The sequence below is a fragment of the Micropterus salmoides genome, unplaced genomic scaffold, assembly GCF_014851395.1.
Source record: "Micropterus salmoides isolate LMB-PRFRI ecotype aquatic unplaced genomic scaffold, ASM1485139v1 Ms_hic_scaffold_1, whole genome shotgun sequence".
Taxonomy (NCBI): domain Eukaryota; kingdom Metazoa; phylum Chordata; class Actinopteri; order Centrarchiformes; family Centrarchidae; genus Micropterus; species Micropterus salmoides.
The window spans coordinates 14,054,418-14,077,724 of record NW_024040040.1 but is presented as its reverse complement, the minus strand read 5'-3'; the positions used below and the strand labels follow the sequence as shown (position 1 = coordinate 14,077,724).

At 42.5% G+C, this 23,307-nt stretch overlaps 1 protein-coding gene across 10 annotated transcripts in view; it reads right to left on the bottom strand.

Annotated features, from left to right (window-relative positions):
• Positions 1-3,444: 3,444 nt before the first annotated feature.
• Positions 3,445-23,307, bottom strand: part of LOC119902815 (mitogen-activated protein kinase kinase kinase kinase 4-like) — a 38,218-nt gene continuing 18,355 nt past the window's right edge. Inside the window, exons 7-33 of one of the 10 annotated variants that reach the window (XM_038719186.1) lie at positions 22,547-22,677; positions 22,352-22,406; positions 22,184-22,262; positions 21,165-21,340; positions 20,919-20,991; positions 20,617-20,827; positions 20,326-20,487; positions 19,829-19,915; positions 18,161-18,637; positions 16,151-16,303; positions 14,979-15,248; positions 13,942-14,042; positions 13,405-13,544; positions 13,078-13,172; positions 12,883-12,891; positions 11,579-11,757; positions 11,209-11,338; positions 10,461-10,754; positions 8,916-9,033; positions 8,289-8,459; positions 7,965-8,108; positions 7,533-7,667; positions 7,297-7,397; positions 7,034-7,183; positions 6,789-6,948; positions 6,500-6,639; positions 3,445-6,198 (exon numbers count right to left, since the gene is read on the bottom strand). In XM_038719186.1, coding sequence (XP_038575114.1) covers positions 6,115-6,198; positions 6,500-6,639; positions 6,789-6,948; positions 7,034-7,183; positions 7,297-7,397; positions 7,533-7,667; positions 7,965-8,108; positions 8,289-8,459; positions 8,916-9,033; positions 10,461-10,754; positions 11,209-11,338; positions 11,579-11,757; positions 12,883-12,891; positions 13,078-13,172; positions 13,405-13,544; positions 13,942-14,042; positions 14,979-15,248; positions 16,151-16,303; positions 18,161-18,637; positions 19,829-19,915; positions 20,326-20,487; positions 20,617-20,827; positions 20,919-20,991; positions 21,165-21,340; positions 22,184-22,262; positions 22,352-22,406; positions 22,547-22,677 — 4,025 coding nt within the window. In that variant the 3' untranslated portion in view covers positions 3,445-6,114. The remainder of the gene's footprint in view (positions 6,199-6,499; positions 6,640-6,788; positions 6,949-7,033; positions 7,184-7,296; positions 7,398-7,532; positions 7,668-7,964; positions 8,109-8,288; positions 8,460-8,915; positions 9,034-10,460; positions 10,755-11,208; positions 11,339-11,578; positions 11,758-12,882; positions 12,892-13,077; positions 13,173-13,404; positions 13,545-13,941; positions 14,043-14,978; positions 15,249-16,150; positions 16,304-18,160; positions 18,638-19,828; positions 19,916-20,325; positions 20,488-20,616; positions 20,828-20,918; positions 20,992-21,164; positions 21,341-22,183; positions 22,263-22,351; positions 22,407-22,546; positions 22,678-23,307) is intronic. The other 9 variants (XM_038719190.1, XM_038719192.1, XM_038719210.1 and 6 more) reach the window with 9 other exon arrangements.

Here is a 23,307-nt window from a genome sequence, read left to right as displayed (position 1 = left end):
TACGTTTTTCAATACATATTAAGTTCGTTTGGTTTTTCATATGTAATTCCCTGCTTCTAAAAGATATAACGTAACTTGCCTATTCAAATTCACTGTAACACCTTCCTTGCAATACATTTTCAATTTTTCAAAAAAGAATTACCTAATGTCTCTAATAAAGTTTAAGAAAATGCTTGTGGGCCATTGTTACAGAATCACATTTTCGGCGAAAACACTACATTATGAAGTATCAAGGCTAGCTTTACTAAACTGCTGGCCCGTTTGGAAGCGTTATAAAGTGGGATAGGCCGTGTGGGGCACAACACCGCCATCTTGTGCTGAAAATTAACAGTAGCAAGTACTTCTTTATTTTGCTGCGTTAATCGATATTTAATCCTCACTGGATTATTTATTTGATCAGTTACGACCTACGCTGCACAGGTTGGATATTAATTCAAGTGACTGTAAAGCCGGGGTCAAAACAATGAATAGGAGCCCAACTGTATGTGCTTAAAACACAGCTATGTAAATGTATTAAATGGGGGTTGTTCATTTAATTTATTGCATCTGTAGTTACCTTAAATATTTTTTAACTCAATGTAAACCTTTCCATTTTATCATCAACGTGTTTTTGCAACAAATTGAACAAATTGAACAAATTCATATTACACTTCATATTTTGCACCGGTTTCACCCCTTGTGACCACCACCTGTTCCTTTTCACATAGAAGGAATTTGCCTTGGTATAAATTGGTGCTTACAGTACACATGAACATAAATAGAATGATAAATATATAAAAAGTAATGAGATCAAAAATGTACAAGTATACAAAAAATACAACCTTAAACACCACTGGCACCTTACGGTCACTGTCAAACCGACTAAGCCACTGAGCTCCCTTCTCATTTCAACCTTTTCTCCGGGCGAATTTATCTTTTTGCTTTAGAAGTTGCGCTTCAAAATTCACCGAACCTCTATAAGGATCAAACCCACAACCTCTGAACAGCCTCGCGGGGGTTTTATCGCTGGACAACTGCTGAGTGTTCACACACACAACGCGATAACGCGAATAAAAACAACTCGCCGTTACTACAGCTGTATGAACCCAAAGTAAACATTTTGCTGTGATTAAATAGCAATAAACGGCTCAAACTGATGCCGAAATACTAACTAAAATATGATGCAGATTTGTTAAACATATGAATTCGTGCTTTGTCAGGTCTGTCAGCAAGACAGCAGGACAACAACTTCTAAAATGTTTGTTTTCTGAATGGAGTTCGGATCGATCAGGGCTATGCTATGCTAACTTGGTCACAGTAAAGTAGCTGGAATAAAGTTCCATACACGTGTTTTCTGAACTCACCAGGTAGTTCAACCTCCTCGCTTTCTTTTCTCCCAGCGATGTCCGGTTTTTATATATATATGAAGTAGTGCCAAACGACGCTAACACTGGATCTAGCAGCTGAGAAGCTCGAGTGAAGATAAATCAACGTTGTAATCCCAAAAACTAACGTAAAAAGCTAATTTAATAAAAGCAGTTTATTCCGAGCTCCTCACGCGAGCAAACGGCGTAGTTGTTAGAGCATAATCTAGTCCGACTACGGGTGTTCATTTGTCCAAAAGCTGGAACGCTGCTTCCTGCTCCTCTCCCACTAGTTTAGCAGCACCGGTGCCAGCAGATTTTCAATCGCCCGCTCTGCCTGGCCCTCTCCACACAACGCCCTGAAGCCTCGGTGACGTACGGACAATCTCCACGTAATAGAGCTCTTGACTGTTTCTTCTGGGAGTTGCATCAAAACTTGTTGGACCTCGATAAGGATTGATCCCACATCCTATGAACTTCACAGCAGTCCTCTACCACCCTGAGCTACTTCGGCAGACACGTTACCGCTATGTCTTAGACCTCTTTTTATTTTGGGAGTTGAGCTTCAAAATTCACGGAACCTTAATAAGGATCAAACTTACAACCTCTGATTCTCCATCACTCTGAGCTACTGGACCAGACACCTCCTGCTTATGATACACGGGGCAACTTTTTGAGCACGTTGCTGGCGGTGCGGGTGGCAGAGTGGTGGGTTAATAGTATAGTGAAATATTAAAATCCATGATGCAATTGTTTTAACCCAAACAGACAGATAATTTCTGGAAATTCCAAGACTTGAAACTGCTTCCTGGAATACACAGAAAGGATTTCTCTTTCAGTATGTGTTCACTTGAGATCCACTTGTGTTTGTGATAGTTGATACTGGGGATGTAAAATACACACCACCAAAACTTACATTATATGCTCACTTCTACGTAAAGGTGGCCATCTCATCTCAAGTTCAGTTTGGAATCAATAATTGTCAGATATTTGGGGGCTGGCAGGGACCCTGCTATTATGCTAAATACATATTTTGTGGAGGACTTTACTTTTACTGGATGTGAACATTAAAATCACCTACTGGCTGTCCAGTTTATTGAAAACAATTTTGAAGTACACAGATATTACTATTTCATGCCAATTTCTGCTTAAACACTACTTCAATTCAGATTATAATATTGTATAATATTTTTACTCACACATAATTTATTTAATCAGGAAGTCCCTGGACATAGATGACCTCTTTTATAAGATAACAAACATTTTTATACAACATTCCCAAAAGTGCAAATAACAAAGTCTAATGATGTTAAACTGTTATTTCTTCATGAAACGTTTTGAATGTGGTGTTTGCATGCCAGATATGGAGGCGGTGTTTCCAAATTAAGTTTGCCATAATAAGCTTATAAAATACATATTGTAGATTCTGTAACTATAGTGTAATAACCCAGACCACTGGTGCTTTTTCAGCTCAAGACCGGAAGGAGAAATCTTGTCTCCCTGTAACCCAAATTGACAAAAATACATCTACATTTACAAACTACAGATAAAGGGCAAAACAAACCATGTATTTAAAATGTATTAATGTACTTATTAAAGTAAACAAACATTTAGTCTCTTTCTGAATTGTTTTTTCAGGTATGCCAGAGTGGGAAAGCCAGATTCCAGAACTATGTTGTGTTTATTTAATCAACACATCTTGAAAGATTCTTCTTTGCAAAGAAAAAAAATGTTTGGACTTTCCCAGATACAGCGAATGTTTAGTTTGGAGATACATGCCCAATTTATTCATTTTAAATCCCTCATTACCGAGCACTTTCCCACATATTACACAGTGAAGCATCTATAAACTTGTCCTTTAGTTTAGACATCATAGGGATTGGCAGTGACAGACAGTCGACATAAAAATTCTGGATGAATGTGGACAGAAAATCAGGTTAGGAAGAAGAGAGAGAAAACCTCACAGCATCTGAGCTGAACATATTAACATATTATGAATTTTACTGCAACCCATTTTGGGTCCTAAGTTTGGGAAACATGGACCTAGACAAAGGGCATAGTTATGGTTCAGACGAAACTAACACAAAGAATGACACCACACTGTAAATTACTTCTGATTTTATTCAATGGAAAAAAAGACCTTCAGGAAAATACAGTTATTCCCATAGTACACACAGAGAGAACATAAATTAGAGAGGCATGGCAGAGAGACGTTTGAGGGGAAACATGTCACCTGGGTGGTAGAAAACATTTGATCCCCGCTGCCACACAGCAAGGGGCACACTGTGCACTAATGCAGGATGTAGAGGAATCAGTGAAATCACACTCTAGACTTACGTAATTAATAACGTGAGAAAAACTCGATAATTCCTGTACACAAAAGTCTAAATGATAGTACAAAAAGGGAATAATACAAAATACAAAACAGGGAAAAACTGCCCTCAAAATAAACCATAAATATTCATATCGATGCACATTGGTTGAACAAAACAATTGCTTCTGTAAACATTTTCAACATAAGGTGTGCATTACAATTTAAAAACCACTGCAGTCGCATACTTATCTGAAGGGTTACATAATAAAAATTGCAGAAACAAGACTAAAAACTAAGTCAGTTAAAAATATGCCGCTTAGTTCGCACCGTCTGAAGTGGTTTTGTAACACTGCTTTTAGAACGTGTGACTTTTTGCCTTTGCTCTTTACAGATGATCAGAAAGTGAAAAGCATCTCGCTCCCAGGTTCTGCAGCCCTCAGCGGTGGCCAGTGAAGGCACCGCCCTTATGGAGAGCGGGATCAAAGAGTCAAAGAGTTTATGCAAAATTATGTGATCTCGTTTTTGACTTTTCGCATCCATACATACAGTCTACAGTTTAACAGTGGAATGAGACTTGACATGAAGTGACAAAACATGTCTTGCCTTGTCGTGCAGGTTTTAGAAGATGAGAAATGCAAAAAAGTAAAATGAAGCAGCACAATTCTGTGATGGAGTAATGATCCAGTTAAAGTAGTGTATTACTGCACTGAATAAACTGTCTGTCTGGAGCCCAGAAGAGGTCCTGTATTGAATCACACGGGTTATTCAGACTCAAGTGTTCCTACAGTATGCCAAATCCAAATGTCTTCTACTTTTAACATGTCAAAACCTGCAGAGGATTTTGAGCCGTTTTAATCAGCTGGAGACAGCTTTAAAAGGAAAAATATTAAGCTAAAGTCTCCTTCAAAATACAGAGTTGGGTGATCGTAGAAGTTGCAACTGTGCAGATGGAGGACAGCTAACCCCGATTTCCTCCCCTGGAGTGTGATGTTCAAAGTTTCTTCTTCAGCCCGCTAGATTTATGCACAATGCTTTCATTCCCTTTCTGTCACTACTGCCCACTGGCCTCCATGCTACCTTAATGGCCACCTGCTAAAATCTGTATGTCTAATTCACAGTTTATCCTAGCCCTACTTATGACTGACATTAAAGGAAAAATCCACCTAACAAACAAAACAAAACAAATCACAAAGCTTTTGGTAATGCACGTCACATTTCTGGGTCCATTTGTGGTTTTGGAGGTGTGTTTTTAGATTTCCAGTAGAGCAACAGACTCCAAGGCAATGACCGTATGAAAATGAGCAATTGATACAGGCAGAGCAGATTAAGGAGAAGCCAGCTGACCAGAACACTTAATAACAATATGGAAAATTACAGATTGACGCTAAATGGGGTGAATTTTTCCTTTAAAACCATCTATGGGTGGGTGTCTTGTATTCTTATGCTTTATTTATGTGCAGCAAGTCACATACAAAATATACAGTGTATGAAAAACCATGGCTAATGGTGTGGATAACACCAAAGCAACATGCCGTCATAAACAGGGCTACTTCTGTCCGACATAACCTACAGTACACGTGAGGCAATGTGGTAAAGGTTGAGAAAGTGTCTGTAAAACCTGGGAGAGTCTGGAGCCCACAAGGTTGATGCAGTTAGTATGTACAAGCTGATATCCAGTACCCTGTATTTAATGGATATATCAAGAAGGTCCCTTCAAAAAAATCTTCACTTTAAGGAGGAGAAGGCAAACAAAGTGAAGACACAGAGGCAGATTTACATGTCAAGCGTTAGGAAAACTGTGGCTGTGAACTAGTGTTAAATGACATGCTTGACGTAGAAATCTAACGTGGTGGGAATATGAGTTAATTTTGCCTAAACACAGCTACAAACAGCTACACTCAAGGTGTGGCGTATACAGTATTGGCTGTCTTTGAAACAGCAACAGCCGCGTTTAGCCTCCTATCAACCCCTCACATGCTCAGTGTTTCCTCAACACATACACGATGCAAAGTTTTACTATGACACAAAGATTAACCATCAACAGGCAACAGATCCCGCACCTTGCAGAGGAAGAGGAGGAGGGGATCAGCTCAAAGTTTTGGGCAGTGGGGCTGGGGTGAGGAAAAACCTGGAGGCTGGTGAGTGTGTAATATATTTAACCAGTACACTCAGTGGACTTGTGACAATGCACACAAACTGAACGCACCTCCCCGCCCCCCAAACACACACACACACACACCCATCACTCGCTTCTTTTCAGCATTATAGTCCAATCCGTTGTTTGTCTGCCCGCCCGTTCAAGGCGAGAGGAAGCCGTTCCCTCCGTCGAGATGCTTCTCCACTTCAGGCTCAAGGCTGTTTCTCTTCATCGTCGTCGGTCATGGTCACAATCGTCATCTGTTGGTCACTGCTTAAGGTGTGGTCGTCGTGTTGGCTGGTGTGGTGGGATGTCGTCGACTACCAGCTCATGAGGGAAGTGCGTCCCAGGGTCATAAAATACACCTGGCTGGCACCTCCGGGGCGCACGGAGGCGAAGAAGACCTGACAGACGAGGGGACAAAGGCAAAAATACATGAGCTAAATGCTATTTAGTGACATTTCTGATCCTGCCGATTGGCACTCAGGAAGGTAAAGGATGTGCCTCTTTACTAGGTCTCCTGGACTCCAACTCAAAAATTTAAATGTAGCCAATTGGTATTGAGCTCAATATGTTGTGTGGCTTCCTTTGTAACTGTGATATATAGGATTTGCTGCTTTAGTTTGCATAAACAGCAAACTTAACATGCACAGCTTAGAAACAATAAGGATAGCTGGAAGATAGAAAGAACAGTTATGTTCTCACCTTGTCATTCCTCTCACAAAGGAACTTGAGTCTCTGGGCTCTCTTGTGCATGAAGACGCCATCCAGGTGGCCCGTCTCCACTGAGCGGATCTCTATGGCCTTCTCACCCCAGCCCATGATCTGGTTTGACCTAATGTAGGCTGCTCGGCCACAGAGGGAGACAAAAGAAGGGAATGACTAAAAAATAGTGACGAAATTTGAGGAGGCTCCACCACAGGGTCTTTAGCTCGCACTTGTGGTGCATGCTGAAGAACAGATAATAGTCAACCTGAGCTGTTTGTCCACTTACCCACTGAAGTTGGCATTTCTCCCCACTGCAGCACCACGTCCTTGGTGATGCGTCCGTAGGTGTTGACGTAAACGCCCTCGTCCTCGTAGCACACCAGCAGCTCAATCCCGTCTGTGTTGGGCAAGATTATGATGGCGTGGCACTGAATGCTGGTTTGGATCTGCAGGGAGGGGGGGAAGAAAGAAGAGTTAGAGGGAGAGAGAGTGAAGAGCATGAAAAACAAGTTATGATCAGACCGCGCTTACATGTGTGGGCAGGTAGATGTCGTAGACGGCACCGGAGTCCACATCCACAGCATGGAAGCCTGAGCAGGAGCCGTAGATGACCTTTAACCTCTGACCCTCTTCCACAGTCAGGTCAACCAGCAGAGGCCTGTGCACCAGGTCACCAAAAGACTAAAGCCAACCATGAATAAATAAGTTAGTAGGGTCAACCTACACAGTTGTAACAACTAAAAGCATCAGTCTTTGGTGGAATGATTAAGAGATCCAGATCCAGCCATGCTTACCTTAAAGGCCATGAATTTGTGGTAGGGTTTGGGTGCCCAGGCGTACACCTCCACAGCGTTTTTCAAGGCCAGCACCAAGAATTTAATCCTCTCATACTTCACTGAAATGAAAAGGAGAAGTGAGTCACCCATGAGTAATAGTATTGCTTAAAGTAGAGCTTATCAACACAGCCAAGAGTAACCCTCTCTTCGTGTGTATTATTCATTTGAGGTTCAGGAATCTTTGACAGACGTACCGACTTTGTAGTGGACGCAACCCTCCAAGTCGCCCACGTTAACCCAACCCTGCTTCTTCTCCACCTCAGGGTCGTTGTGCAAAATCTTGTTTCTCAGCCACGACAGGTAATACACTCGCAGCTTGTTCTTTTTACCTGCAGGAGGTGGAGTTTGATAGAGAGAAAGGAGTGTGAGTTACAAGATGGGCAAACACAGCTATAAACTGTAGAGCACATGCAAATGCAAAGTTTAGGCCTGTGTTTTCTGTCCATTCTCAAAGATGAGTCAGACTGCAGCAATATATTTCTCCAAAGAAAATAAAAGTGGTTTCTAAGCGGTGAAGTCCAATGAATAAAACCAACCACCTATCCATCCAAACCTTCATCACTAAAAAACAAGACTAAAAAAACAATACATGTGTTCAGTGGCCAAAGGCAGCACACGTTCTGTACCCGATATGGTGACCAGGACATTGAGTCCCTCCAGGACATCCATCTGCTGGATGCGTCTCCTGTTGATCAGGGGGTAGACCTTCCCCTGACCACTTCGGTCCAGCAGCATGAGGCCGCTCTCTGTCCCCACCAGCAGGTTCACTCCTGGAACAGCCACACAAACAGAAACGAAAAGCCCATAATTAGCAGAGCTTTGATGGAAACCAGGGTAGAATAATTAGGTTTTACAGGCAACCACCCCCACTGATGTGCTTCTGAGCAAGACCAGTCGTTGTATGCGGCGCGCACTGCCAAATCACATGTCGATTTTTGAGATACACTTACCCCAGAGTGCAGCACACAGGATCTCAGAGTTGAATCTCTTCTTGTACTTGCGAATCTCCGGCGTGTCACTCGGCGGGCGCGTGTTGACTGGGTTGACGTTCACCACCGAGCCTTTACGGGACGGGTCCGACCTCAGCGGGTCCGCCAGCCGTCCGTCCTGCCCAAATGCTGCTGGAAGGGGGCACATAGACGTCAGGCTGGATGCCACCATGCACTTATTATTATTATTATAAAACAACCTGGTGCCTGGTTTTAACACATGTACACTTCATCTTCATCAATCTCTCAGTTTATTAACATCCCTCTTGTACTTGTCCCATGACACCTTCTTATAGTGTGAGTGCATGTGACTATACTGCAAATATCCCCTTGCAAAACAGTGTACATTACTTGACTCATCACCTCAGCTCAGATGTTTCAACATCATTTCTTTATCAGTGACAGAAATGTTTTAGTTTTTTTTTTTTTTTAATCTGCGGGGGAAGTTATTGCTCAGAAAAACACCCTCAGCAAAAAAACAAACAAAAAACTTCTGTCGTTGCAGAAGTGAAGCAGGATGTGTTCAACAGTTTTTCCATTACTGCGCTGCCCTAATAAACACATTCGCTCGTTTAGTTGTTGACCTACCCATGTTGCTGAGGGAGCTGCCGCTGGATGGAGAGATCTGGAGAAGACGAGGGTCGATGAAAGGAGTGAAGGAAGAGGAAGACTTGTGTTTGGACATGGAGTTGCTTTCTGACTGGGACTGACAGAGATTTTAAGACGTTTAGAAAACAGAGACTTTCAACTTGTGCTTAACCTGCATAAAAAGCAGTTCATGTTTGTCGGGAAAACTGGATTTAATAGATCATTATAAATGAGCTGAGGCCTTTGGTCCAAACCATGACATCAAGATTTGTTACACTGATTTGTAATTTTGAAAACTGACTGTTGACTTAAACTAAAATAGCAATAGGCCCCCTCAGTTTGAACATAGAAGTTACAGCTCCACATCTAGGGGCTAATAAAACAGCAGTCAGCTTAACTATCTTCAATCAAACTACATTTCTATGGGACAGACAAGTGGGAACTCATAGCTGGCACTGCAATTCAAGTCTGTAACAAATCAAATGAGAAAAATACGACGTGCAGTTGTGTTAGTGTGTGTTGAAGCTAGCGAGGACAGAAATGTTAGAGGAAAAACAACATGTGCGACAAGGAGAAATGTGTCCAAACACCGGCTGCTGTGAAGCGTTAGAGGAAAAAGCTGCTCCTAATAAAAGCACAGAGGATCGTTATTCCAACTCCCAAGATGATTGATGTTGTTTACAACGCAGTTATGTGTCACACTGCAAACGAGACAGTTATTTGGAATAATCAACGTTAAAAGTAAATGTGATTTCTTCTCATTAAGTAGGTCATACGTACTTGAGGATTTGTGGCCCGTTCCATATTTGACACACTAGGCCTAAAACCTTTAATATATTGTCCCATCTACCATCACACCAGGCATGCCATCACCCAACACTGCTAAGACTACCCAAAGTGGTTATAATGCGATACAGAGATGTTTGTTCAACCCGAGAAGCTTCAGTTTAGTTTCCCCCCCGTGCCATGACCACGTTCTACCACCAGGAGGCACCAGTGTTAGCAGTGACACAATGAATGCAATGCAGTGAATTGCAGGACAGAAGGAGGTTGCAGCAGCTCAGAGGATTCAAACCAGGTGACAGCCAAGCCAGAAGCGAGCAGAGGAGAGCCAGAATGAAGCCAGAAGGGGACAGAGAGGCTCTGAACAACAATCAAGGACTGGACGGCGGGTGTGTACAGGCTTAGAGATGGAGGTGTGTTTGCTACAGGAGCAAATATTACCCGATCCTGCTTAAAATAACTAGACAAAATAGCGTTTGCAAATCATTTATTTTACCTAGCTTTACGTCCATGGAGTGGATGACGATATAAAAACTATAAAAATAATAATAATACAAGAAGAACACTCAATAATAATAATTCTCTAAGTTTGAAACTTAGTCTTGAAGCAGTAAATCTTTTACCATCTTGGACAAAAATTTGATAAAACAAACAATTGCAACTGCCATTTGACCCAAACCTGCTTACTGCATGTCTAAGCCTGCACACTCTGCAACAGTTCACTCCTCGGTTGTTTGTCTCTGTGATGTGAGGGTGACATACCTCTATGGCAGTGAGCTTGTCCAGGGTGTTCTGTGGGGACATGGCAGGACTGGCATGGCTAGATGATGAGGGGAAGGAGGAAGAAGAGGAGGAGGAAGGGATGGTTGTGGAAGAGGAAGGGGAGTGATGGCTCTGCTGGATAAGGTCTGGCAGGTGGTATATGCGGCCTGCAAAGCCATTTTTCTCTGGGAGGCCATGGCCGGGGGGCTGAGGCTGGCCTTGGCCATGACCAGGGCCAGCCAAGGAAGAGGAGGAGGATGAGAGATTGACCAACCGCTTTATGTCAACGGTGCTCTGGAAGCAAGAACAGGCACACTTTGGCTCGAGCAAGCAGGCGGAGAGAATGAGGAGATGCATGTTTGGCTGCTAGTCTGCTGCTTTGCATCAGGATCCTCTTATCCCGACATCAACACATTCTTTAAATTCATCTCTGGAGGCCACCACTGCTGTGCATGTCGCGTTGCATGCAATCTATAACTATCTGATGCATTAGTTTACCCGTCTGTAAATGTGAGATGTGAAGTAGCAAGTCTATAATAACAACAACAACATAAAAAATGCCATGGTAATGTACAGGAACACAGCGGAAATAGTGGAGAATGAGTGGATAAATGTCTGACACTGGACAAAGAAAAATGAAAATATTTCTATCAACAATATTCAAGCAGAATATGCCTTTAACTTAACAAGAACTTGTCTTGATGAGTAGAACTTCTCATTAGGTCCGATTTCGGTCTCCTCCTCTTACCTGTCTGATGACCAGCGTGCCATCCTTGCAGGGAGTAGTGGCTTGGTCACTCTCCGAGTCTTCAACCAGCATGGTCTTGGCAGACTCCGTCTCCCCGTTACTCAGCCTCCTGCAGAAGCCATGGGAATATCTGATGTCCGTAACCAGACCAGTGTTAACAGTCATGCAGAAGAGCCATGCAACACTGATGAGTCTCACAATGCACATTGTCTTGGGTCACTATCTTTAACATTATCTGACAAGGAAATATTTATTTATAGATTAAATTAAAGAGAAGTGATTGAATAATGTCTTACAAAGAAACATGAATGCAACAGACAGTGCAAACACTGAAACTACACTGGCACCACATGATCACGGTTAAACCTACCCAGCCCTGGAGTCCTCAGCTCCTGAGGTGGACTCGTCTCCCGCCTCCTGGTCCACCTCCTCATCGTCTTCCTCGTCGGTGGTGCCCGAATCCTCACTTGAAGAGGAGTAGTCTGTGACCTTATGGGGAGGCCTCACATCGTCTACTGCACGAAGCTCTTTGGCCAGAGCTGTCAGGTCCTAAGAGGAACAGTAAGGAGGTCTTAAAAAGACTCGATTCTGATATTGTGTCATAACTCAGGTTGTCTAGAATGATGCTTGATTAGTTTTAAAATCTGGTGCAGTTTATGCACCAACCAAATAAAAAAGCTACCAATCATAGTAACATGCAGGAATGTAATGCCACACTTATATATATTTTAATTCCAAAAGAAATTAAGTAATCTCAGGTGAATTACTGCATAACAGACTCTTGTTTTGTAGACAACCTAAAAGGAGCCTTGAAGTCATCCCTCCTCACTTCATGTAAACTTTTTTCTATTCAGCTTACATATACCTACAGCCACCGGCCTCTGTTTTTGCATTGTTTATTTTTAGCCCAGCACTACATTTATCTATAAAAAGAGACCTGTACTTGAGTCGACATGTTTAAACCTCTAGAGTAAAGCAACTTCACCTTGGGCTTGAGAAAAAGGCCAGTTTAAAACCTTGTCAAGATAAGATCCCAGTAAGTAATAGATGCGGTGAGTTAAATGGCATATTGTTTGGAAAATCAAGTAATCAGATCATAGTATAATTGTTTTCTAATTCCTAGTTAGTATTTATCCCTCTAGAGTCAGTGTCTTGTAAGGGCAAGTTCACCTCGGCTTGCTTTCCCCTCGCATACTCTTAATAAAGCAGCCTCGTAAGGTTAGTGACAAAAAAGGGAGGAGGGACACTTCCCTGACATGCTCAACAAAGAAAGGGGCCACAGTTTATCCAACAACAAAACCAGGTGAGATTTGGAGCAATTATGGCAAATACAAGGAAACAGGAAGTGTGTGTTTGCATTCAAATGTGGCCGCATTCAAATCTAGGCTCGGGAAGCTGCTGCAGAAGGTTAACCCTCCAAGTGCCGTGTGCGATGACAAGCACTAAAGTGAGATAAAAGTGTACAGGCAGGAAGACATATGCCGGTAGAAGGCAATCACATCACAGGCAGAGAGGACAGTTACCACTGACAGAACTACAACAAATTACTCCGTTAATCCTCACAAAGGAGAAACAGTTCCTTTGTCACAAACCTTTATCATATAATGCAATGAGGGGGGCAATGGTGCAAGCATAGCATAGGTGTGATTATTTAATCTCATTTAATAGGCTTACCACATCAGCCTAAGAGGTTCCCCCAACAATCACGAACCAATGGATTTGTGAGAAGTTGCACACACCAGGTGGTTGAATAATTAGAGCAGTAGAAAATAGAGATAAACACAAGTGGAAAAAAAACAAAAAATAAACAGTTTTCACCGATTCAGCATCAAACAAGTTTAACCAGCACTTTAGTAACAGTGGACTTACAGCTGGTCGAGTGGGCCTGGCAAGGTTCTTTTCATCTTGTTTTTTGGGAACATTTTCAGGCCGCTGGAGAGGCGACCCTTCAGATTTGGAGGAAGCTTTGAAGGAACAAAAGAAAGTAGCGTTAGTGAGGGGAAACAGAACTGGGCAAAGAGAGCTGGCTCTGAAACAATCTTCAACTGCCTGAATAAAAAAAACAGCAGTAAAGGTACTAGAGCGTGAGCAGACAGCGCGGCATAGTAATGTGTAAGAATGGTGGTATTACAGTAATAATGATAATGTACTAATAAGCCGTTAGCAGAGGTGGTGAAATGTAGACGAGTACAGTACCAGGGGACTCACAGCGTGGCCTGAAGCGATCACCAGAACTGGCCTGGGAGCTGGAGTTAGAGGAGCCGGAGGAGCTGCCACTGCCTGGCCGGGGCTGCAGCTTCTCCACTCGGTCCCACAGCGGGCGCTGCTCCACATTGCTGTCAACAACAATGGGGCTAAGACTGATTCACATATTTATAGAAAAGCTAATAAGTAAGCCATTTAATGAAGAACTTTTGTTTCATCTGCCTGCAACTAATGATTTAATAAAAGCTCTATAACTACTTAGGATTTTTAACTGCAAGTGTATATAAAAAGGTAATTTAATCTGTTACATACTCTTATAATGGTAAGAATTTACCAATTTTACATTCATGTTAAAATAAACAGACATTTGTTGGAAGTATTTGCTGAATCTATCACTTCTCTATAAATATATTTAGATATGTGACATTTTCTACCACTCTAACATTTCCAGACTTAACAGACACTGGCAACAGTAGTTCCTATAATACCCTATAAAATCCTTTCAAATTGTGATGTCTCTTTACTTACACGCCAGCGTTCCTCTGTCCGACCTGGCTGCTGGGCTGTGACGGCAGAGGGGACTCTCGGCGCGACAGCACTGGAGACCTGGACGTTGTCCTTACTGGTACCTGGAGGAAACAAATTTCAAAAAAAGGTCCTCACACAGTGGCAGGTATTTGTGTGTTAGATGATCCCATTAAAAACAGACATCAGCGAATGAATATCTTCCAAAATGAACATCTACCTATCAGAAAATGAACAGTGTCAGCATACCCGTATTCAGATCCACAGTTGCAGCAAAACAGAATGCACTGCGGCATCATCAAGCATAAGCTTCAACGTGTCACTGAATGCCAGAGTAAATGATCTGAACAAATTTTATTGTGACAAGAAAACAGATAAATGTACTTTATTCAGTGATTTTAGCTGCAGACATTGAGCATAACATTGTGACTTACTGCTGATAATTATAAAATAAGTATTATTAATAATAAAAATTAAAGTTCACAAGAGTTTGGGGAAAATAAATGAAGTACCCAGAGAAGAGCAACATACCCACTATAATTTGATAAACCCAATATTTGCAGTAGATTTCCCCAAAATAATTCTGGCATGGGTATGGACACAGGTAGAAAATCTTGAAGTGATACAGTACACCAAAGCACCTCTAAGCCCACCACAACAGAGCACTCAGAGAAAGCTGGACTTCACTGTAGAACAGCAGAACCCGGCTCCCTCACCACACCACACACATCAAGCGCAAATGACTGAGTTTTGAATATTGCAAAGTTCAAAACCTCATGAGGTCATTTGTAGGGCAAGAAATGCAAAGTTTCCTGGTTTAAATTGAATACAACTTATAGTAGTTGTATTTCACAGCAGTGTTCAGTGTTGATGTTCAAGAAACAAGACTGAACACAGCAAAGCAGACACAAACAGACACAAAGGTTGTGGTTGAGCAGCATGATAAGTGAAGTGACTGGGATGAGTGAATGAGGGAGAGGAGAGTCAGGGTCAGGGTCAGGAAACGGTTGGGGAGAGGGGGGCCCTCATCAGCTCCTTACCTTGGGAGGTACCTCCTCGCTGCTGGCCTGGTGTTCGGACCTAGTATGGGCCTGAGGGTGGTGGAGGGGAGGTTGGGGCTGGGGGTCAGTGCGTGCGGGCGAAGGGTGGTGGTGGTGATGGTCCTGGGAACGCAGGTGGAGTTGTGCAAAGCTAGAAGTCACACCGCCGGGCTCACTGAAGGACTGGGAGCGAGAGACCACGGGCGGAGGAGGAGGAGAGGGGGCGGCACTGTTGCTGCTTTTTAGAGCAGCCAGGTGGGACCACTGGACCTTTTGGGGGGGGGGCAAGGAGGAGGAGGAGGAGGAGGAGGAGGAGGAGGAGGAGTGAAACAAGCAGACAACACAGTGAGACATGAGGGAAGATGTGTGTGGCTTTTTTACATTCAGCTCTGATTTATACACATGTAGACAAAACCACAACACGACACAATGATTTGTTTCACTCATTCATTCAAGTGGTATCTTTAGATTGATGCAAACGCTTAAAGGACTAGTTAGGTAATTTTGTGGAATACCCTTATTTGCTTTCTTGTCGAGAGTTAGAGAAGATTGTTATCAGTCTCATGTTGGTAAATATGAAGCTCAAACAACATTGTTTCATTTTTATGCATTTATGTACGGACTAAGCATGCCAGATATTACATCTTAATTAAGGAGTTTCAGATGTGCTGAGAGGCAGATTTTTTCTTCCTTCTGACATAGCCAGGCAAGCTGTCGCCCCCCATTTCTAGTCTTGTTGCTAAACTTAACCGGCTGCTGGCAGTAGCTTAAAATTTAGCATATAGATATGAGAGTGCTAGTGTAAACACACATACGTTGGCCATTTTAAAATACTCTACATGGCCATCCCTTGTTTAGATTAGTGGTTCTCAGACTCAAACCTCAGACTGATCCCAGGCAGGCAACACAACAAGGATGTGTTTGGTTTTATAAGCAAAAAGGTTGCACGTCATACACACTTGTGTTCGAGCGTGCACTCCTTGCCATTTGCTCAGAACTTGTTGCAGTAGACAGTTTCATTGCAGATGACTTTCTATCTCGCAAAATGTTTCCATGTAGAAGGAACAGCAGTTTACCGCCCTGCTGCCCCAAAACCGTGTGAGTACACAAATCCAGCAGAGAGCAACAGCAGGAGGAAGAGGAAAAGAAAGAGGAGGGGAGGAAGGAGTTACCTGAGGCTCCATGGGCCGGTGCATGGCGGGGGCCTCGGAGGAAGAGCCGCCATTGGAGAATGGTTCAGAGGAGCGGGGAGGCAGTGGGGGCTGCTTGGGAGGAGCGGCAGTCTGAGGGGAGCCCTGAATGTTCTTACGGTAGCGCTCGTCGGCCTGGTATGAGGGAATCGTACAGGGAAAAGCTGGAATGAGCATCAGCGGAAATATTTTTATGAATCTCTTTAAAATGGATTTTAAAAAAAGTAAAAAAATCAAGGAGAGGGGAACCATTTCTAAAGTTTATAATAACAGTGGCAAAGATGAAACGTGTGCACAGACCATGAAATATGGCCTGAATGCAACCATGCAGGTTCTGGGAAGTGGTTCCCATCTTCTTGTTTTTTGAATATTATTGTCCATTAGGACTTTTAGGTCTTTTGTCATACTCAGAAACCTTCATATTTGACTGACAACAATCAACAATAAAGACATCTCGTGACAATGGTATCAAACATGCTTGAAGCCCATTCGAGGCAGCCGTACAGACGTAGGTGCATGTGCACAGACAGGTGAAGACAGGACTCTTTAAACAAATACTTCCTAGAAAATTCTTCTTAATGATAAATGGTGGGAAAGATCATTGTTAATGACACAGAACAGCTCTGTTGATGGTGGGTGTCCTGCATGTTAGTCTGGGCCTCAGCCATCCACATGCAACAGGCCCAATCCACACACACAGAGTCAAAAACAGCCACATTGAAGAGAATCACAGGTCAGCCATTCAAGATCAAGAGAAATCCCAAACACATCTGTATTGTTCTGACAAGAAAAACCTCAAAAGAAAAGGATAAAATGAGCACTTGATTTTTCCTTCTGATCAGAAAAGGCTCAAAAGGCAGTAGATTACAGAGTGAAAAATTATGGGAACTAAAGTAGTAAGCACCAAAAAGATGCTCATGTATGCAAGAAAATGAATTGAATCCAATCATCTTTTTTCATGGGGAAACAAATTAATTCTGAATGTGGAGACTTAAAGATTTTTATGGAAGTTAAACAGGAATCCTACAAATTGATTATTTCTCCTCCTCTTGCTCCGCCTGCTTCAAGTGAAAACTGCGACAAAAATATTTCAAACACCCTAATGGTTTTAGTAATCAAGGACACTAGCAAGACTGAAAGTGAGGGCGAGTGCCAAGAGAGAATAGAGGAGTTTCATTCAGCTCATAAAAAGGCTGGTTGCGAGCCTGTAGGTTTCCATTCTCAACCTTCTCCCCCTGCTTGATTTATTCAAAGGGTCTGGTTATAGGGCTTGGTTGTAACAAATTAGTTATTGGCCTAGAATAACACCAAAGTGTTCAAAACAGAAATCACTAAATTAAATGTACCTATTTAGGCTAAAGAAAAAACATAATTTGCTGCTCGCACCACCTCTATCATACGACGGCATATTAGGGCCATTGTAGGTAAAAATAAATTAATGATAGAGCCGGGGAAGGAGGGTAATATTCGATGAAAAAACTCAGAATGTCTGAGATCTGTCTGTCTCTAAAATTGCAAAATTACAAGAAAAAAAAAAATCTGAAATTCTCTAAGATTTATCATAAATGTACGAGAGAAAAACTTTAAATACTATTTGTGTTATTAAAGGCTCTGTACTCTATTAAAAGAACCTGTCACATCTAATCTACTTTCACAAACCAGTATTGTAAGAAAGATTCTTCTGTTCAAAGACTAAAAGCATTAAAAACTGGGGAATACATTTATAAAAGATTTGACACATGCTTTAAAGTGGCTTTGTTGCAGTCCCTCATATCTGCCCAACCGTCTGCCTAACTGATTCTTGTCTTGCATTATTAATGACTGAAAAAAACGAGGCAAATTTTTTCTCGTAAATGTATGACTTCTGTTAAAAATCTACAATGCCCTAATGCACCATTGTACTATCCTCATGGTCACTGAGGCTGTGTAAAGACAAGCAAGAAGAAGCTGGAAAGAGCAGGCAGCGGGGTAGGCAGAGGCAAGGAGGTTCACCTCTCTGATAGGCTGCGGAGGAGGATTACTGACAGGCTCTGCTTGCCTATCAGTCTCCAGACTTTCTGCCTGGGGTGGTTCAGAGTCGGTGGGGGTTTCAGTCTGAGGGGGGCTGGGGGAGTTTGAGAGCTGGCTGGTACAAGTCTCATCAGAATCAGTCTTCTCTGGCACTGCTGCCTCGGGTTTAGTGTTGTCTGAGGGGATTGTCTGAGGGGCTTTGGACGACTCACAAGCGCCTTTTGCTACAGAAACAGGACTTTCAAGGACCTGAGCTTGAGGAGTTGTGGAGAGGACTCTGTCAGGGGGCAGGGTGGAGGTCTGTGGAGGTTTGCTATGGTCTGAAGAGAGTTTGGTCTTGTCGCCTTGTTGCTGTTTGGATTCGTGCTGGAGCGACAGCAGGTAGGCCTGCTCCTGCTGCAGGCGCTTATGGAGTCGCTCGGCCTTGCGCTGCTCCTCGAGCTCCCGCCACTTGAACTCCTATTGCAGGGTTGATTCAAGGTGGTGAGAAGAGACTGAGACCTGGCAGCCTGCATCGGCCTGACAAACTTCAGCCGACTAAAATCAGTGCCATCTTAAAAATCCTTTCATTAAAAATTTTTTACAGACAGACTTTGAATGCATTTGCCTGTTTTACACTCCGGAAACTCCATTTTATTTATATGCAATATTTTAGCATTCTTTAATTGTAGTCTTCCGACTCTAAAACTAACTTGTGCTGTGTAGTGTGTTATGTAAAAATACACAATCTTTATTAAAAGGGCAATACATGGTACAGACTCAATGAAACAAATAAAATATACATAATGTATAATAATAATAATAATAATAAAAATAAAAGAGTTTGGAGTTCCAATCATCAAGCAAATTAATGGTTTGGTTCACCTGACAAAAACAATGTGAAACATGATTTTTTAAAAATAGGATGCACTGACAAAACATGATACAATGGAAGCACACAAAATGTCTTTGTAGTATAAATCAGTGGCTTTTGTCAAGGACCCCTAAACTGACACAAATTAAAGACTTTGTCCCAGGGAATCCCCTTCTGATAGGATTTTTGCTTTTAGATTTTTTATTACAGAAAGTAAATTAAGCCCACGACCATAGTAGTCATCCATTCTGTCATTGTGTTACTTAAATAAATTGAAATGGGAAATGACTCAATTATTTGATGATCTGAAGATGACTCTGATTGACAGAGTTTAATCAAAGTGCAACTCTAATAAACTCGAAAAAAGATTTTTAAACTTTCCTCAGATTTAACCAGTTTCTCATTGTTAGGTTGTTGGTTTAACTTTCAATGTATTGATCAAAGTACTTCACTGTAATGTCTACAACAATTTATATAAAAAGAAAATTAAAATTACATCTTGCAATGAAATAAAACTCCAGGAACATTAAAAGCAAATTACCTACACACCTTAAAAACAGTCTTTAGTTACTGTAATGTTGAACTACTAAGTGATACATTTTAGCTCAACTATAAGCGTCCTCAATATTATGGAGATTATACAGGATGTGGTGTGTGTGTGTGTGTGTGTGTGTGTGTGTGTGTGTGTGTGTGTGTGTGTGTGTGTGTGTGTGTGTGTGTGTGTGAGTGAGTGAGAGAGTGTGAGAGAGAGAGAGAGAGAGAGAGAGAGTGAGTGAGTGAGTGAGAGAGAGACTGACCAGCAGCATGGCCTGTTCACGGAGCAGCTGCTCCTGGAGCATCTCCAGGTGTCTCTGCTCCTCCTCCAGCTGACGCCTGATGTACTCCTGTCAATCGAAGCAACGCAAAGCAGCCAGTGGGCATTATTATCATTCCAATAAAAATTTGAAAATTTAAAAAAGTATTATAGGAGACATTATACACTACACTCAACATCAAATCTGTCTTATTCTCTCAGTCATTCCTTAAAACCCAGCCTCTGAATCAGCTCCCTGAATGCACAAGGATCTACCAAAGTTACTCCACCTCCTGTGATTATTTAGTTTACAGCCACAGCTTGTGTTGTCTGCATTTTGGTTCTCCGTGACCATAATCATCTCTTTCTCTATGACTAGCAAATTCCACCTTTCTGGTGTGAGCGGACAGACCTCCAGTCATCTCAAAATAAGTATGACAGAGCCTTTAGTGAGTCCTCACTTGATACATTGAAGGCAAATAAATATATTTTAAAGCTGACCTGTTCACGATCGTTCCTCCTCTTCTCGTCCTCGGCGCGCCGCCGTTCCTCCTCTTCTTTACGTCTACGGTCCATCTCTTCGATACGCCTCTTCTCCTCTTGTTCACGGCGACGCTGCTCGCGCTCCTGTTGCCTCCTCATCTCCCGTTCACGTCGTTGTTGCTGCGAGGGCAGTGGACAAAAGAAACGTCAACATTTCTCAACATAAACATGGCTTTGATCAGCCTCATCTCTTGAGAGCTCGGTGACACAGTCCGTTTATTCCCCCCAAAAAACAAAAACAAAATCTACCTCCTCCAGCCGCCTCCTCTGCTCCTTCTGTTGCTCAATGCGTTTCTGCCTCTCTGCCAATAGTTGGCGCTTATACTCCTCCTGCTCCCGCATCTGCTGTTCCTGGAGCAGCTGCTGGCGACGCAGCGCCTCTGACCGATCCTTGTTCTCCTGCTGCAGGCGGATGAAGTCGCGGCGCAGAGTTGACTCACCTGGCACATTGACAATGGAGCTGGGTTCCAGGAGAAATTGGGAAACGGGTAGATTAGAGAGACACTGGGTTAAGTTTGTAATGTATCCAATAAATCTTTTTTAGACAATACCTGGGCTCTCCCTCCTGCTCTGGGGGATCCTCTTCCTCTTCCTCACTGCCACTGTACTCGTACTCTGTCTCATCTGTACAGAAAAAGGAATGAACAAGTTAGAATAAGAACTCAAAACCTCACCACAGCTAAAAACAGGCGAGAGATGACATGAGATTTTCTTTTATACAAAATGTTTCAAGGTTTTCTGCCACAATAAAAAGAGAAGCAAAGTTGGCAAGTGAAGACACAGAGAGACAGACGCACCTTTCTCTCCCCTCTTCTTCTTGGTACGGTCGATGTGGTCCTTGAGCTGAATGCGGACTTGCCTCTCGTTGGGCTGGTCTCGGATGAAGGGGTGCTTCAGCAGCTGCTCCGTCGGGGGGCGCTGCGTGTAGTTCTTTACCAGGCAGCCTTCGATGAAACTAAAAAACTTTTTGGACCTGTGGGGATTGTAGAGGAAGAGCAGGGAAGAGGGATCAGAGAGAAACGCAAGAGTCAACCGAGAGGAACAATGAATGACAGAGAGGGTGCCAGACAAATATGTCTGCCGTGAAAGGATAATGCACATCCAAGGATCCTAAGAGGAATGGACCCTTCATGTCACTGAAACACTCCACAGTATGACAACAGCCTCTGGTTTCTCTGTGTTAATTGAAGTTTATGCATGTAGACAGGGAGCATCAAAGCTTTCATCACATATATACCATGAAAAGTCTGAAACATTGGGCACGGCACAATGGAATTATCATCACCACAGCACCTGCTGCCATAAAGGTGTGGGTTTATTTTACATTCAATTAAACTATTTAAAAATGAAACAATCTCACAGCAAAACAATCTACGATTTAATGCAAGATAGGATCCATAATAATATAGAAGCTTATGCATACCACAACTTCTGTTAAAACAGGAACTAATGCATCTCAGCTCTACTGCCAGTTTTAAAAAAAAGTCAGAGGTTGGAGTTTTTTCTGCAGTGCGTCCAGAGCAGCGCTGCAGTGAGTGCCAGTAGAGGCTGATCCTGCCAGAGCAGGTGTACCACAGATGTTCAGCTCAGCAGTAAAGTTAAGAGGAAAGGCCAAGCTCTGGATTCAAGCCTCTGAAGCTGGCTGGTCTGAGGTCAGAGATAAAATAAAAATGCACAGGAGTACATATAAAGTAGGAAATCTATACATAAAATCTCTCAAAAAAACCTATGGCAGGATTTTTTTGCACAAAAAGAGGATCAGAAAGGATAGAAACACTCACATGGAAAACAAACATCTTTTCTGGGTGGTACTCACCATTTTTTAGATTTGAGCCTGGGAGGAGGGTTTCTTGGTATGAGGAAGAGTGCACGCATGGGGTGCATGTCACAAAGGGCTGTAAGAAGACACACACATGCAGAATGTCAATAAGAATTCAAGAGACAGAGAAAACAAAGACTACTATTAAGAAAATCTGGCACTCACGTGGCGCTCCTTCAGCCATTTCAATTGCTGTGATACCACAAGACCATAGATCACTCTGCAAGAGAAGATGACACCCATTAGCCACATGCACACATGCTCAGACAAATCAGCGTGTTCACAGGTGCTATCCACCTGTTTTACACAATGATATAATGTCAGGCTTTGAGTGCTTGAGACTTCTACGGAGGCTCTTACTCTGTAATCATATGTAGCGTCTGGGTTCTCGTCACAAGCAATGACTTCTGGGGCCATCCAGTAAGGGGTCCCGATGAAGGTGTTTCTCCTCCCCACTGTCCGATCCAGCTGAGCGCTCACACCAAAGTCAACTAGAGAGAGAGAGAGAGTGACCATAGTCAACAGGGTGTTCATGTTGTTAGGAGAAAGTAATCATCATTTTTCTACCTGATCCGTCACAGCTGATGCTATGAAAGCAATTCATGCTTAAAGTTATCATCCCCTAATATCATTTATGATTTTCAGCAATAGGCATTCAATGTACAGTATTTATATTCTGTAAGTACTTCTCTTTATGGTGATTTTCATTGTTAGTAGCGGAGTCCGTCATTCCCGTGCAGGATTCAAATAGTCTCCCTACACATGAGGGATCTCCAGGAAATAATGCATGCATCACCAAATCAACCGCGAGTGAACTATTAAGAAGGATTTTTATGGAACAACAGAGTGCCGTGCTTTCGTTTTCTAGAAAAGGAAAATGTAATTTTGGAAAGAGAAGTTTGCTATAAAATGGTCAAAACTATAAATTTAAGTGGATAAAAACATCACTGGTTTGTGGAGGAAGATGAACTGCAAGTCAGATGAAATGACCTATCCTTTCTGTTGAGGAAGCAGACTAAAGGCGCCTATAGACTGTGAGATGACAACAATCATTGCATGTCATGCTGAGCGAAAGGACTCTAATAAAACCCTTGTCAGAATCTGTGTCAGACTGGACAAAA